A 14,879-nucleotide genomic window follows, 5' to 3' on the forward strand; every position below is an offset into this window, starting at 1 on the left:
ACATCACACAGCGGTCAAAGGGGCGGAGCTAAGTGCGTAGCCATGGAAACCACCTCTTCCAGGTAAACACACTCCAAATAACAGGGCGTTAAAGCTGGTTTTAATAATCGGATACATTTGACCTGGTTCACTTATGTCTTGTTTTGTAGAGATGACAATGACACATCTGGAAACAGCAGCAACAGCAGCCGCGTAATTCAACTCTGGTTTAGTTCATGTAGTTAAGCTTCAGGCTGAGGTTTTGCCTTTGCACAAACTACAGTGTTCACACTGAGGCACCAAGTCAATGTACTTTAGGGATTCACATTCCCCAAGAACAAGAAAAAAATATATATTTATATATATACACACACAATTCCACAAAGATGATTTACCATTTCTTCTCCTTATAAGAGTTAACTGTTTTAGCTTTAAGCTTTCTTTTAAACAGAATTAATGATGAACTGGGCTTAAAGCAACAGTCCACCGTTTTTACATACTGAGATATGTTCTTACCTGAGCTGTGACGAGTTCTTTAGGACCTGTCTGATCTTCAGTCACGTAAACACAGCGCAGACGGCGTTAGCATTTAGCCTCTCCCTCTCTCCTCTATAGTGTTAGCATTTAGCCTCTCCCTCTCTCCTCTATAGTGTTAGCATTTAGCCTCTCCCTCTCTCCTCTATAGTGTTAGCATTTAGCCTCTCCCTCTCTCCTCTATAGTGTTAGCATTTAGCCTCTCCCTCTCTCCTCTATAGTGTTAGCATTTAGCCTCTCCCTCTCTCCTCTATAGCATTAGCATTTAGCGTCTCCCTCTCTCCTCTATAGCGTTAGCATTTAGCCTCTCCCTCTCTCCTCTATAGTGTTAGCATTTAGCCTCTCCCTCTCTCCTCTATAGCATTAGCATTTAGCCTCTCCCTCTCTCCTCTATAGCTCCAAAACAGGTCAAGATAGAAGCTACCAAGCTCTTCCACGTTTTCCCTATTTAAATATGGTTACGTGAAGTGTTACACTACAAAGTATAATTACACACAATTAAACAATGTGGATTTTCTAAGCGGATAAAGGGGAACTATATTGTAAGGCGTAATAATACCAGGAGTAATTTGGCATCCGCACAGTAAAGTGAAGATTACTGCGCGGATGTTTAATTGTGTGAAATTATACTTTGTAGTGGAACACTTCACGTAACCATATTTAAATCGGGAAAACGTGGAAGAGCTTGGTAGCTTCTATCTTGACCTGTTTTGGAGCTATAGAGGAGAGAGGGAGAGGCTAAATGCTAACGCCGTCTGCGCTGTGTTTACGTGACTGAAGATCAGACAGGTCCTAAAGAACTCGTCACAGCTCAGGTAAGAACATATCTCAGTGTGGAGAAACGCTGGCCTGTTCCTTTAATATAGAAGGTGCAGTTACACGTCTGACCTGAGGTGGCAGTAATGAGTATAAAATGACTAACTTGCATCTAGCCCCTTTCAGGCGGGGGGTCAGAGGTTCACATGTGTATTTGTGGAAGTGTCGCATTTAAGCTAATTTGGGCCAGGCTGACCAGAGTCCAGGGCTGCTTTTCAGTCCGTGTCCGGCCCTGCACTTACCGCTGTAGAGTCTGTGTCTGCACGTTTATGAACTCTCTGAGCTGAGCTGCTGTAGAACAGTCAGTGTGCGCTCTGTGAATGAAGACACGTCACCCACTCCGGTAAATTAGGTATAAATTTATTTGGCCGAGCGAGTCCACGGCCTCAGAATCTGCATTTGTACAACACCATCATCATCATCTTCATCACCGATTCTCCCGCACAAACACTGTACACGTGGAAACCCCGCGGGAACACTGTACATTTACAACATATTTAAAATAAACTCTGGATAATATGAGGAAACACCTGTTCACGCCTTGTTCTGAGTCAGAGACATAATACACGGGCTTCCCCTCAGCAGGAGCATCGACCTCTGGAGGAAACCGGTCACAACAGCGGTAATAACAGCGGTAATAACAGCGGTAATAACAGCGGTCACAACAGCGGTAATAACAGCGGTAATAACAGCCGTAATAACAGCCGTAATAACAGCCGTAATAACAGCCGTAATAACAGCCGGAATAACAGCGGTAATAACAGCGGTAATAACAGCGGTAATAACAGCGGTAATAACAGCCGTAATAACAGCGGTAATAACAGCGGTAATAACAGCGGTAATAACAGCCGTAATAACAGCGGTAATAACAGCGGTAATAACAGCCGTAATAACAGCGGTAATAACAGCGGTAATAACAGCCGTAATAACAGCCGTAATAACAGCCGTAATAACAGCCGTAATAACAGCCGTAATAACAGCCGTAATAACAGCCGTAATAACAGCCGTAATAACAGCCGTATTAAAGGAACAGGCCAGCGTTTTTCCACACTGAGATATGTTCTTACCTGAGCTGTGACGAGTTCTTTAGGACCTGTCTGATCTTCAGTCACGTAAACACAGCGCAGACGGCGTTAGCATTTAGCCTCTCCCTCTCTCCTCTATAGCTCCAAAACAGGTCAAGATAGAAGCTACCAAGCTCTTAATAATAATACCAGGAGTAGTTTGGCATCTGCACAGTAAAGTGAAGATTACTGCGCGGATTTCAAACTACTCCTGGTATTATTACGCCTTACAATATAGTTCCCCCTTTTATCCCCCTTGTTTAATTGTGTGTAATTATACTTTGTAGTGGAACACTTCACGTAACCATATTTAAATAGGGAAAACGTGGAAGAGCTTGGTAGCTTCTATCTTGACCTGTTTTGGAGCTATAGAGGAGAGAGGGAGAGGCTAAATGCTAACGCCGTCTGCGCTGTGTTTACGTGACTGAAGATCAGACAGGTCCTAAAGAACTCGTCACAGCTCAGGTAAGAACATATCTCATTGTGTAAAAACGCTGGCCTGTTCCTTTAACAGCCGTAACAACAACCATAACAACAGCTGTAATAACTGCCGTAATAACAGTAGTAGTAGTAGTAGTAGTAGTAGTAGTAGTAGTAGTAGTAGAGGTATCAGTAGTAACAATCGTCTGTGTTCATAAAACTCTGTGGGAGAAACATCGTTTTAAAGAAATCTCATCTTTAGACAAAGTCATTTAAAGGAACAGACAGTTTTTCAGACTGAGACATGTTCTTACCTGAGCTTAGACGAGTTGATGTGTACCTGTCTGGTGTTTGTGTGTGCGCTCAGTCACGCTAATACACGAAAGCCGTTGTTATCAGTTAGCCTCTCCCAGCATGTTCCTCTAGCTCTGAAGTTAGAAGTGACCGAGCTCTTCCACGCACAAAGACCAGACAGGTACACATCAACTCGTCTAAGCTCAGGTAAGAACAGGTACACATCAACTCGTCTAAGCTCAGGTAAGAACATGTCTCAGTCTGGAAAACGGCGCCTGTTCCTTTAAAGGCGAGACGCTCCGGGTGAAAAGTCAAAAACATGAAGTTACTGAGAGACTTTCTTTCTTGCTCCTCTTTTCTCCAGTGTCAGACATTACAGTCTGATCGAGAAGTTATTCATTATCACTTATCGACTATTTTATGAACTGTAATGAAATAACATTTAACACTGTTTACAGTTTTGTTTTGTTGCTTTAATGTTTGTAGAGAATTACTGGACTTTCCTTCACTAAATGTCGTGGGGTTTACGATACTATAAACATCTCACATAAACGGATCTGATCATTACACCTGGAGCAGTTAATATGTTGGATCTTTAACAGCATTTCATGAACTACAATACTTTATTTTATTATATTAGATGATCCACTCATAGTTTCTGTTAGCATTACGTTAGCATAATGCTGTTAGCCGTGGCATTGTGTCGTGATCAGAAATACATTTGTGGAGGTTCAAACTAACGTTGGGATTCTCTTGGTTCTTAGGTTCAAAATGACTCACAGTTGTGTTTTTAAACCCGTGAGAGCCAAATCTGTTATCGGGTATTTTAGCCGATACCCGATATCGTAGTTTTCCAAGTATCGGCGTCTGTACCAGACACAACATCACTTCAGGAAACGTCCATGCTTCACCTGCAGCGTCTCGCCTTAAAAACTGTTTTTTGTTCCATGTTTGGGGTGAAATGTTCCAACACTGAGTGGTCGATGACTGTCCTCGCTCTCGAGGTCCGTGGGCGACACCACGGCCTCGAGAACGTGAGCCTGTGGAGGGTTTTCAGTGTCCACACTTTCCCTTTGACACCACAATAAACTATGTCATTTCCAGCAGAAGAAGAAGTCCTCACACTCCATGGTGGAGATGTTCTACCTCCCGAAGATGCTCTCGCACTCGATGAGGATCAGCTCCACGATCTGGTTCTGGTAGACCATGTGCACGGCCATGTTCCAGGTCTCAGTCTCAGGTCGCAGCAGCGTGGGCCCGAACACGATGGCCACGCTCTGGATGGTCATGCGGTTATCATCTCCGTGGTCCACCACTCTGTGGAGACAACAGAAGAACATAAAGACGAGGTACACCACTCTGTGGAGACAACAGAAGAACATAAAGACGAGGTCCACCACTCTGTGGAGACAACAGAAGATCATAAAGACGAGGTCCACCACTCTGTGGAGAAACAGAAGATCATAAAGACGAGGTCCACCACTCTGTGGAGACAACAGAAGAACATAAAGACGAGGTCCACCACTCTGTGGAGACAACAGAAGATCATAAAGACGAGGTCCACCACTCTGTGGAAACAACAGAAGATCATAAAGACGAGGTCCACCACTCTGTGGAGACAACAGAAGATCATAAAGACGAGGTCCACCACTCTGTGGAGAAACAGAAGATCATAAAGACGAGGTCCACCACTCTGTGGAAACAACAGAAGATCATAAAGACGAGGTCCACCACTCTGTGCGGCGTCTGAAGAGCGTCTGCGTGGTGTGTTTACCTGCGCAGGTGTCTGAAGAGCGTCTGTGTGGTGTGTTTACCTGCGCAGGTGTCTGAAGAGCGTCTGCGTGGTGTGTTTACCTGCGCAGGTGTCTGAAGAGCGTCTGCGTGGTGTGTTTACCTGCGCAGGTGTCTGAAGAGCGTCTGTGTGGTGTGTTTACCTGCGCAGGTGTCTGAAGAGCGTCTGCGTGGTGTGTTTACCTGCGCAGGTGTCTGAAGAGCGTCTGCGTGGTGTGTTTACCTGCGCAGGTGTCTGAAGAGCGTCTGCGTGGTGTGTTTACCTGCGCAGGTGTCTGAAGAGCGTCTGCGTGGTGTGTTTACCTGCGCAGATGTCTGAAGAGTGTCTGCATGGTGTGTTTACCTGCGCAGGTGTCTGAAGAGCGTCTGCATGGTGTGTTTACCTGCGCAGGTGTCTGAAGAGCGTCTGCATGGTGTCGTGGTTTTCCTCGGGCAGCTGTAGGACCAGGTCTTTGATGGACTGAACTCTCTGTCTGTAATCAGGAGACTCTGGAGCAAAAACAAAAGAGAAACTGTAATTTTCATTGTGCACTGAGAGGAGACTTCTTTGACTTCTACGACTTCTACGGCTTCTTCTATGACTTCTATGACTTCTATGACTTCTATGACTTCTATGGCTTCTTCTATGACTTCTATGACTTCTATGGCTTCTATGGCTTCTTCTATGACTTCTATGGCTTCTTCTATGACTTCAATGACTTCTATGACTTCTATGTCTTCTATGACTTCTATGGCTTCTTCTATGACTTCTATGACTTCTTCTATGACTTCAATGACTTCTATGGCTTCTTCTATGACTTCTATGACTTCTATGACTTCTATGGCTTCTTCTATGACTTCTATGACTTCTATGACTTCTTCTATGTCTTCTATGACTTCTATGACTTCTATGGCTTCTTCTATGACTTCTATGACTTCTATGTCTTCTATGACTTCTATGACTTCTATGGCCTCTATGGCTTCTTCTATGACTTCTATGACTTCTATGTCTTCTATGACTTCTATGACTTCTATGTCTTCTATGACTTCTATGACTTCTATGGCTTCTATGGCTTCTTCTATGACTTCAATGTCTTCTATGGCTTCTATGGCTTCTTCTATGTCTTCTATGACTTCTATGACTTCTATGACTTCTATGACTTCTATGACTTCAATGACTTCTATGACTTCTATGACTTCTATGACTTCTATGACTTCTTCTATGACTTCAATGACTTCTATGGCTTCTTCTATGGCTTCTATGGCTTCTTCTATGACTTCTATGACTTCTATGACTTCTATGACTTCTATGGCTTCTATGGCTTCTATGGCTTCTATGGCTTCTTCTATGACTTCTATGACTTCTATGACTTCTATGACTTCTATGACTTCTATGACTTCTATGACTTCTATGACTTCTATGACTTCTTCTATGTCTTCTATGACTTCTATGACTTCTATGGCTTCTATGGCTTCTATGGCTTCTTCTATGACTTCTATGACTTCTATGGCTTCTTCTATGACTTCTATGACTTCTATGTCTTCTATGACTTCTATGACTTCTATGGCTTCTATGGCTTCTTCTATGACTTCTATGACTTCTATGTCTTCTATGACTTCTATGACTTCTATGTCTTCTATGACTTCTATGACTTCTATGGCTTCTATGGCTTCTTCTATGACTTCAATGTCTTCTATGGCTTCTATGGCTTCTTCTATGTCTTCTATGACTTCTATGACTTCAATGACTTCAATGACTTCTATGACTTCTATGACTTCTATGACTTCTATGACTTCTTCTATGACTTCTTCTATGACTTCAATGACTTCTATGGCTTCTTCTATGGCTTCTATGGCTTCTTCTATGACTTCTATGACTTCTATGACTTCTATGACTTCTATGGCTTCTATGGCTTCTTCTATGACTTCTATGACTTCTATGACTTCTATGACTTCTATGACTTCTATGACTTCTTCTATGTCTTCTATGACTTCTATGGCTTCTTCTATGACTTCTATGGCTTCTTCTATGACTTCTATGACTTCTATGTCTTCTATGAATTCTATGACTTCTATGACTTCTATGTCTTCTATGGCTTCTATGGCTTCTTCTATGACTTCTATGACTTCTATGACTTCTATGTCTTCTATGACTTCTATGACTTCTATGTCTTCTATGACTTCTATGACTTCTATGACTTCTATGACTTCTATGACTTCTATGGCTTCTATGGCTTCTTCTATGTCTTCTATGACTTCTATGACTTCTATGACTTCTATGGCTTCTATGGCTTCTATGGCTTCTATGGCTTCTATGGCTTCTATGGCTTCTATGGCTTCTTCTATGACTTCAATGTCTTCTATGGCTTCTATGGCTTCTTCTATGTCTTCTATGACTTCTATGACTTCTATGACTTCTATGACTTCTATGACTTCTATGACTTCTATGTCTTCTATGACTTCTATGACTTCTATGTCTTCTATGGCTTCTATGGCTTCTTCTATGACTTCTATGACTTCTATGGCTTCTTCTATGACTACTATGACTTCTATGGCTTCTATGGCTTCTTCTATGACTTCTATGACTTCTATGACTTCTATGACTTCTATGTCTTCTATGACTTCTATAACTTCTATGACTTCTATGACTTCTATGACTTCTATGACTTCTATGTCTTCTATGACTTCTATGACTTCTATGTCTTCTATGTCTTCTATGACTTCTATGTCTTCTATGTCTTCTATGGCTTCTATGGCTTCTATGGCTTCTATGACTTCTATGGCTTCTTCTATGGCTTCTATGACTTCTATGACTTCTATGGCTTCTCCTATGGCTTCTATGGCTTCTATGACTTCTATGGCTTCTTCTATGGCTTCTATGACTTCTATGTCTTTTATGTCTTCTATGGCTTCTATGACTTCTATGTCTTCTATGACTTCTATGTCTTCTAGGACTTCTATGACCTCTATGTCTTCTATGACTTCTATGTCTTCTATGACTTCTTCTATGGCTTCTATGACTTCTATGACTTCTATGGCTTCTATGGCTTCTATGGCTTCTATGACTTCTATGACCTCTATGTCTTCTATGACTTCTATGTCTTCTAGGACTTCTATGACCTCTATGTCTTCTATGACTTCTATGTCTTCTATGACCTCTATGTCTTCTATGACTTCTATGTCTTCTATGTCTTCTATGACCTCTATGACTTCTATGACTTCTATGGCTTCTTCTATGACTTCTATGACTTCTATGGCTTCTATGGCTTCTATGGCTTCTATGGCTTCTATGGCTTCTATGGCTTCTATGGCTTCTATGGCTTCTATGGCTTCTTCTATGACTTCTATGGCTTTTCTATGTCTTCTATGACCTCTATGACTTCTATGACTTCTATGGCTTTTCTATGTCTTCTATGACTTCTATGACTTCTATGTCTTCTTCTATGACTTCTATGTCTTCTATGACTTCTATGACTTCTATGACTTCTATGGCTTTTCTATGTCTTCTATGACTTCTATGTCTTCTTCTATGACTTCTATAACTTCTATGACTTCTATGACTTCTATGGCTTTTCTATGTCTTCTATGTCTTCTATAACCTCTATGACTTCTATGACTTCTATGGCTTTTCTATGTCTTCTTCTATGACTTCTATGGCTTCTATGTCTTCTATGACTTCTATGACTACAATGGCTTCTATGGCTTCTATGTCTTCTATGACTTCTATGGCTTTTCTATGTCTTCTATGACTTCTATGACTACAATGGCTTCTATGGCTTCTTCTATGTCTTCTATGTCTTCTATGGCTTCTTCTATGTCTTCTATGACTACAATGGCTTCTATGGCTTCTTCTATGTCTTCTATGTCTTCTATGGCTTCTATGTCTTCTATGACTTCTATGGCTTTTCTATGTCTTCTATGACTTCTATGACTTCTATGACTTCTATGGCTTCTATGGCTTCTATGGCTTCTATGGCTTCTATGACTTCTATGGCTTCTTCTATGGCTTCTATGACTTCTATGACTTCTATGGCTTCTCCTATGGCTTCTATGGCTTCTATGACTTCTATGGCTTCTTCTATGGCTTCTATGACTTCTATGTCTTCTATGGCTTCTATGACTTCTATGACTTCTATGTCTTCTATGACTTCTATGTCTTCTAGGACTTCTATGACCTCTATGTCTTCTATGACTTCTATGTCTTCTATGACTTCTTCTATGGCTTCTATGACTTCTATGACTTCTATGGCTTCTATGGCTTCTATGGCTTCTATGACTTCTATGACCTCTATGTCTTCTATGACTTCTATGTCTTCTAGGACTTCTATGACCTCTATGTCTTCTATGACTTCTATGTCTTCTATGACCTCTATGTCTTCTATGACTTCTATGTCTTCTAGGACTTCTATGACCTCTATGTCTTCTATGACTTCTATGTCTTCTATGACTTCTATGTCTTCTTCTATGTCTTCTATGACCTCTATGTCTTCTATGACTTCTATGTCTTCTATGACTTCTATGTCTTCTTCTATGTCTTCTATGTCTTCTATGACTTCTATGACTTCTATGGCTTCTTCTATGTCTTCTATGTCTTCTATGTCTTCTATGTCTTCTATGTCTTCTATGACTTCTATGACTTCTATGACTTCTATGGCTTCTTCTACGACTTCTATGACTTCTATGACTTCTATGTCTTCTATGACTTCTATGACTTCTATGACTTCTATGACTTCTATGACTTCTATGACTTCTATGACTTCTATGTCTTCTATGACTTCTATGACTTCTATGGCTTCTTCTATGACTTCTATGTCTTCTATGTCTTCTATGTCTTCTATGACCTCTATGACTTCTATGACTTCTATGGCTTCTTCTATGACTTCTATGACTTCTATGGCTTCTATGGCTTCTATGGCTTCTATGGCTTCTATGGCTTCTATGGCTTCTATGGCTTCTATGGCTTCTTCTATGACTTCTATGGCTTTTCTATGTCTTCTATGACCTCTATGACTTCTATGACTTCTATGGCTTTTCTATGTCTTCTATGACTTCTATGACTTCTATGTCTTCTTCTATGACTTCTATGACTTCTATGACTTCTATGGCTTTTCTATGTCTTCTATGACTTCTATGTCTTCTTCTATGACTTCTATAACTTCTATGACTTCTATGACTTCTATGGCTTTTCTATGTCTTCTATGACTTCTATGTCTTCTATAACCTCTATGACTTCTATGACTTCTATGGCTTTTCTATGTCTTCTTCTATGACTTCTATGGCTTCTATGTCTTCTATGACTTCTATGACTACAATGGCTTCTATGGCTTCTATGTCTTCTATGACTTCTATGGCTTTTCTATGTCTTCTATGACTTCTATGACTACAATGGCTTCTATGGCTTCTTCTATGTCTTCTATGTCTTCTATGGCTTCTTCTATGTCTTCTATGACTACAATGGCTTCTATGGCTTCTTCTATGTCTTCTATGTCTTCTATGGCTTCTATGTCTTCTATGACTTCTATGGCTTTTCTATGTCTTCTATGACTTCTATGACTTCTATGACTTCTATGGCTTCTATGGCTTCTATGGCTTCTATGGCTTCTATGGCTTCTATGGCTTCTATGGCTTCTATGGCTTCTATGGCTTCTATGGCTTCTTCTATGACTTCTATGGCTTTTCTATGTCTTCTATGACCTCTATGACTTCTATGACTTCTATGGCTTTTCTATGTCTTCTATGACTTCTATGACTTCTATGTCTTCTTCTATGACTTCTATGTCTTCTATGACTTCTATGACTTCTATGACTTCTATGGCTTTTCTATGTCTTCTATGACTTCTATGTCTTCTTCTATGACTTCTATAACTTCTATGACTTCTATGACTTCTATGGCTTTTCTATGTCTTCTATGACTTCTATGTCTTCTATAACCTCTATGTCTTCTATGACTTCTATGGCTTTTCTATGTCTTCTTCTATGACTTCTATGGCTTTTCTATGTCTTCTATGACTTCTATGACTACAATGGCTTCTATGGCTTCTTCTATGTCTTCTATGTCTTCTATGGCTTCTTCTATGTCTTCTATGACTACAATGGCTTCTATGGCTTCTTCTATGTCTTCTATGGCTTCTTCTATGTCTTCTATGTCTTCTATGTCTTCTATGACTTCTATTACTTCTATGGCTTCTTCTATGGCTTCTATGGCTTAATCTATGACTTCTATGGCTTCTTCTATGTCTTCTATGACTTCTATGACTTCTATGACTTCTATGACTTCTATGACTTCTATGACTTCTATGACTTCTATGACTTCTATGACTTCTATGACTTCTATGGCTTCTTCTATGACTTCTATGGCTTCTTCTATGACTTCTATGGCTTCTTCTATGGCTTCTTCTATGGCTTCTTCTATGGCTTCTTCTATGGCTTCTATGGCTTCTATGTCTTCTATGTCTTCTATGACTTCTATGTCTTCTATGTCTTCTATGTCTTCTATGTCTTCTATGTCTTCTATGTCTTCTATGTCTTCTATGACTTCTATGACTTCTATGGCTTCTATGGCTTCTATGTCTTCTATGTCTTCTATGACTTCTATGACTTCTATGACTTCTATGACTTCTATGGCTTCTATGTCTTCTATGACTTCTATGGCTTTTCTATGTCTTCTATGACTTCTATGACTACAATGGCTTCTATGGCTTCTTCTATGTCTTCTATGACTTCTATGGCTTTTCTATGTCTTCTATGACTTCTATGACTACAATGGCTTCTATGGCTTCTTCTATGTCTTCTATGACTTCAATGGCTTCTATGTCTTCTTCTATGTCTTCTATGTCTTCTATGACTACAATGGCTTCTATGGCTTCTTCTATGTCTTCTATGTCTTCTATGGCTTCTTCTATGTCTTCTATGGCTTCTTCTATGTCTTCTATGACTTCTATGACTTCTATGACTTCTATGACTTCTATGACTTCTATGACTTCTATGACTTCTTCTATGACTTCTATGACTTCTATGGCTTCTATGGCTTTTCTATGTCTTCTATGACTTCTATGACTTCTATGACTACAATGGCTTCTATGGCTTCTTCTATGTCTTCTATGACTTCTATGGCTTTTCTATGTCTTCCATGACTTCTACGACTTCTATAATTTCTATGACTTCTATGGCTTCTATGTCTTCTTCTATGACTTCTATGGCTTCTATGTCTTCTTCTATGACTTCTATGGCTTCTTTGGCTTCTATGGCTTCTATGGCTTCTTCTATGACTTCTATGACTTCTATGACTTCTATGGCTTCTTCTATGACTTCTATGGCTTCTTCTATGGCTTCTTCTATGGCTTCTATGGCTTCTATGGCTTCTATGACTTCTATGACTTCTATGACTTCTATGACTTCTATGGCTTCTTCTATGACTTCTATGACTTCTATGGCTTCTTCTATGTCTTCTATGTCTTCTATGACTTCTATGACTTCTATGTCTTCTATGTCTTCTATGACTTCTATGTCTTCTATGTCTTCTATGTCTTCTATGTCTTCTATGACTTCTATGGCTTCTATGTCTTCTATGTCTTCTATGACTTCTATGACTTCTATGACTTCTTCTATGTCTTCTATGACTTCTATGACTTCTATGACCTCTATGACTTCTATGACTTCTATGACTTCTATGACTTCTTCTATGACTTCTATGACTTCTATGACTTCTATGGCTTCTATGGCTTTTCTATGTCTTCTATGACTTCTATGACTTCTATGACTACAATGGCTTCTATGACTTCTTCTATGACTTCTATGACTTCTATGGCTTCTATGGCTTTTCTATGTCTTCTATGACTTCTATGACTTCTATGACTACAATGGCTTCTATGGCTTCTTCTATGTCTTCTATGTCTTCTATGACTTCTATGGCTTTTCTATGTCTTCCATGACTTCTACGACTTCTATAATTTCTATGACTTCTATGGCTTCTATGTCTTCTTCTATGACTTCTATGGCTTCTATGTCTTCTTCTATGACTTCTATGTCTTCTTTGGCTTCTATGGCTTCTATGGCTTCTTCTATGACTTCTATGACTTCTATGACTTCTATGGCTTCTTCTATGACTTCTATGGCTTCTTCTATGGCTTCTTCTATGGCTTCTATGGCTTCTATGGCTTCTATGACTTCTATGACTTCTATGACTTCTATGGCTTCTTCTATGACTTCTATGACTTCTATGGCTTCTTCTATGTCTTCTATGTCTTCTATGACTTCTATGACTTCTATGACTTCTATGTCTTCTATGTCTTCTATGTCTTTTATGACTTTTATGACTTCTATGTCTTCTATGTCTTCTATGTCTTCTATGTCTTCTATGTCTTCTATGTCTTCTATGTCTTCTATGACTTCTATGGCTTCTATGTCTTCTATGTCTTCTATGACTTCTATGACTTCTATGACTTCTTCTATGTCTTCTATGACTTCTATGACTACAATGGCTTCTATGGCTTCTTCTATGTCTTCTATGACTTCAATGGCTTCTATGTCTTCTTCTATGTCTTCTATGGCTTCTTCTATGTCTTCTATGTCTTCTATGTCTTCTATGTCTTCTATGACTTCTATGACTTCTATGACTTCTATGACTTCTATGGCTTTTCTATGTCTTCTATGACCTCTATGACTTCTATGACTTCTATGGCTTTTCTATGTCTTCTATGACTTCTATGACTTCTATGTCTTCTTCTATGACTTCTATGTCTTCTATGACTTCTATGACTTCTATGACTTCTATGGCTTTTCTATGTCTTCTATGACTTCTATGTCTTCTTCTATGACTTCTATAACTTCTATGACTTCTATGACTTCTATGGCTTTTCTATGTCTTCTATGACTTCTATGTCTTCTATAACCTCTATGACTTCTATGACTTCTATGGCTTTTCTATGTCTTCTTCTATGACTTCTATGGCTTCTATGTCTTCTATGACTTCTATGACTACAATGGCTTCTATGGCTTCTATGTCTTCTATGACTTCTATGGCTTTTCTATGTCTTCTATGACTTCTATGACTACAATGGCTTCTATGGCTTCTTCTATGTCTTCTATGTCTTCTATGGCTTCTTCTATGTCTTCTATGACTACAATGGCTTCTATGGCTTCTTCTATGTCTTCTATGTCTTCTATGGCTTCTATGTCTTCTATGACTTCTATGGCTTTTCTATGTCTTCTATGACTTCTATGACTTCTATGACTTCTATGGCTTCTATGGCTTCTATGGCTTCTATGGCTTCTATGGCTTCTATGGCTTCTATGGCTTCTATGGCTTCTTCTATGACTTCTATGGCTTTTCTATGTCTTCTATGACCTCTATGACTTCTATGACTTCTATGGCTTTTCTATGTCTTCTATGACTTCTATGACTTCTATGTCTTCTTCTATGACTTCTATGTCTTCTATGACTTCTATGACTTCTATGACTTCTATGGCTTTTCTATGTCTTCTATGACTTCTATGTCTTCTTCTATGACTTCTATAACTTCTATGACTTCTATGACTTCTATGGCTTTTCTATGTCTTCTATGACTTCTATGTCTTCTATAACCTCTATGTCTTCTATGACTTCTATGGCTTTTCTATGTCTTCTTCTATGACTTCTATGGCTTTTCTATGTCTTCTATGACTTCTATGACTACAATGGCTTCTATGGCTTCTTCTATGTCTTCTATGTCTTCTATGGCTTCTTCTATGTCTTCTATGACTACAATGGCTTCTATGGCTTCTTCTATGTCTTCTATGGCTTCTTCTATGTCTTCTATGTCTTCTATGTCTTCTATGACTTCTATTACTTCTATGGCTTCTTCTATGGCTTCTATGGCTTAATCTATGACTTCTATGGCTTCTTCTATGTCTTCTATGACTTCTATGACTTCTATGACTTCTATGACTTCTATGACTTCTATGACTTCTATGACTTCTATGACTTCTATGACTTCTATGGCTTCTTCTATGACTTCTATGGCT

The 14,879-nt window shown here is 39.4% G+C and overlaps 1 protein-coding gene across 1 annotated transcript in view; it reads right to left on the bottom strand.

The window, feature by feature from the left end:
- Positions 1-4,210: 4,210 nt before the first annotated feature.
- Positions 4,211-14,879, bottom strand: part of LOC306966771 (rho GTPase-activating protein 12-like) — a 45,910-nt gene continuing 35,241 nt past the window's right edge. Inside the window, exons 17-18 of the mRNA XM_079561589.1 lie at positions 5,282-5,387; positions 4,211-4,424 (exon numbers count right to left, since the gene is read on the bottom strand). Coding sequence (XP_079417715.1) covers positions 4,250-4,424; positions 5,282-5,387 — 281 coding nt within the window. The 3' untranslated portion in view covers positions 4,211-4,249. The remainder of the gene's footprint in view (positions 4,425-5,281; positions 5,388-14,879) is intronic.

The sequence above is a fragment of the Gobius niger genome (genome assembly GCF_951799975.1).
Source record: "Gobius niger genome assembly, chromosome: 8".
NCBI lineage: Eukaryota > Metazoa > Chordata > Actinopteri > Gobiiformes > Gobiidae > Gobius > Gobius niger.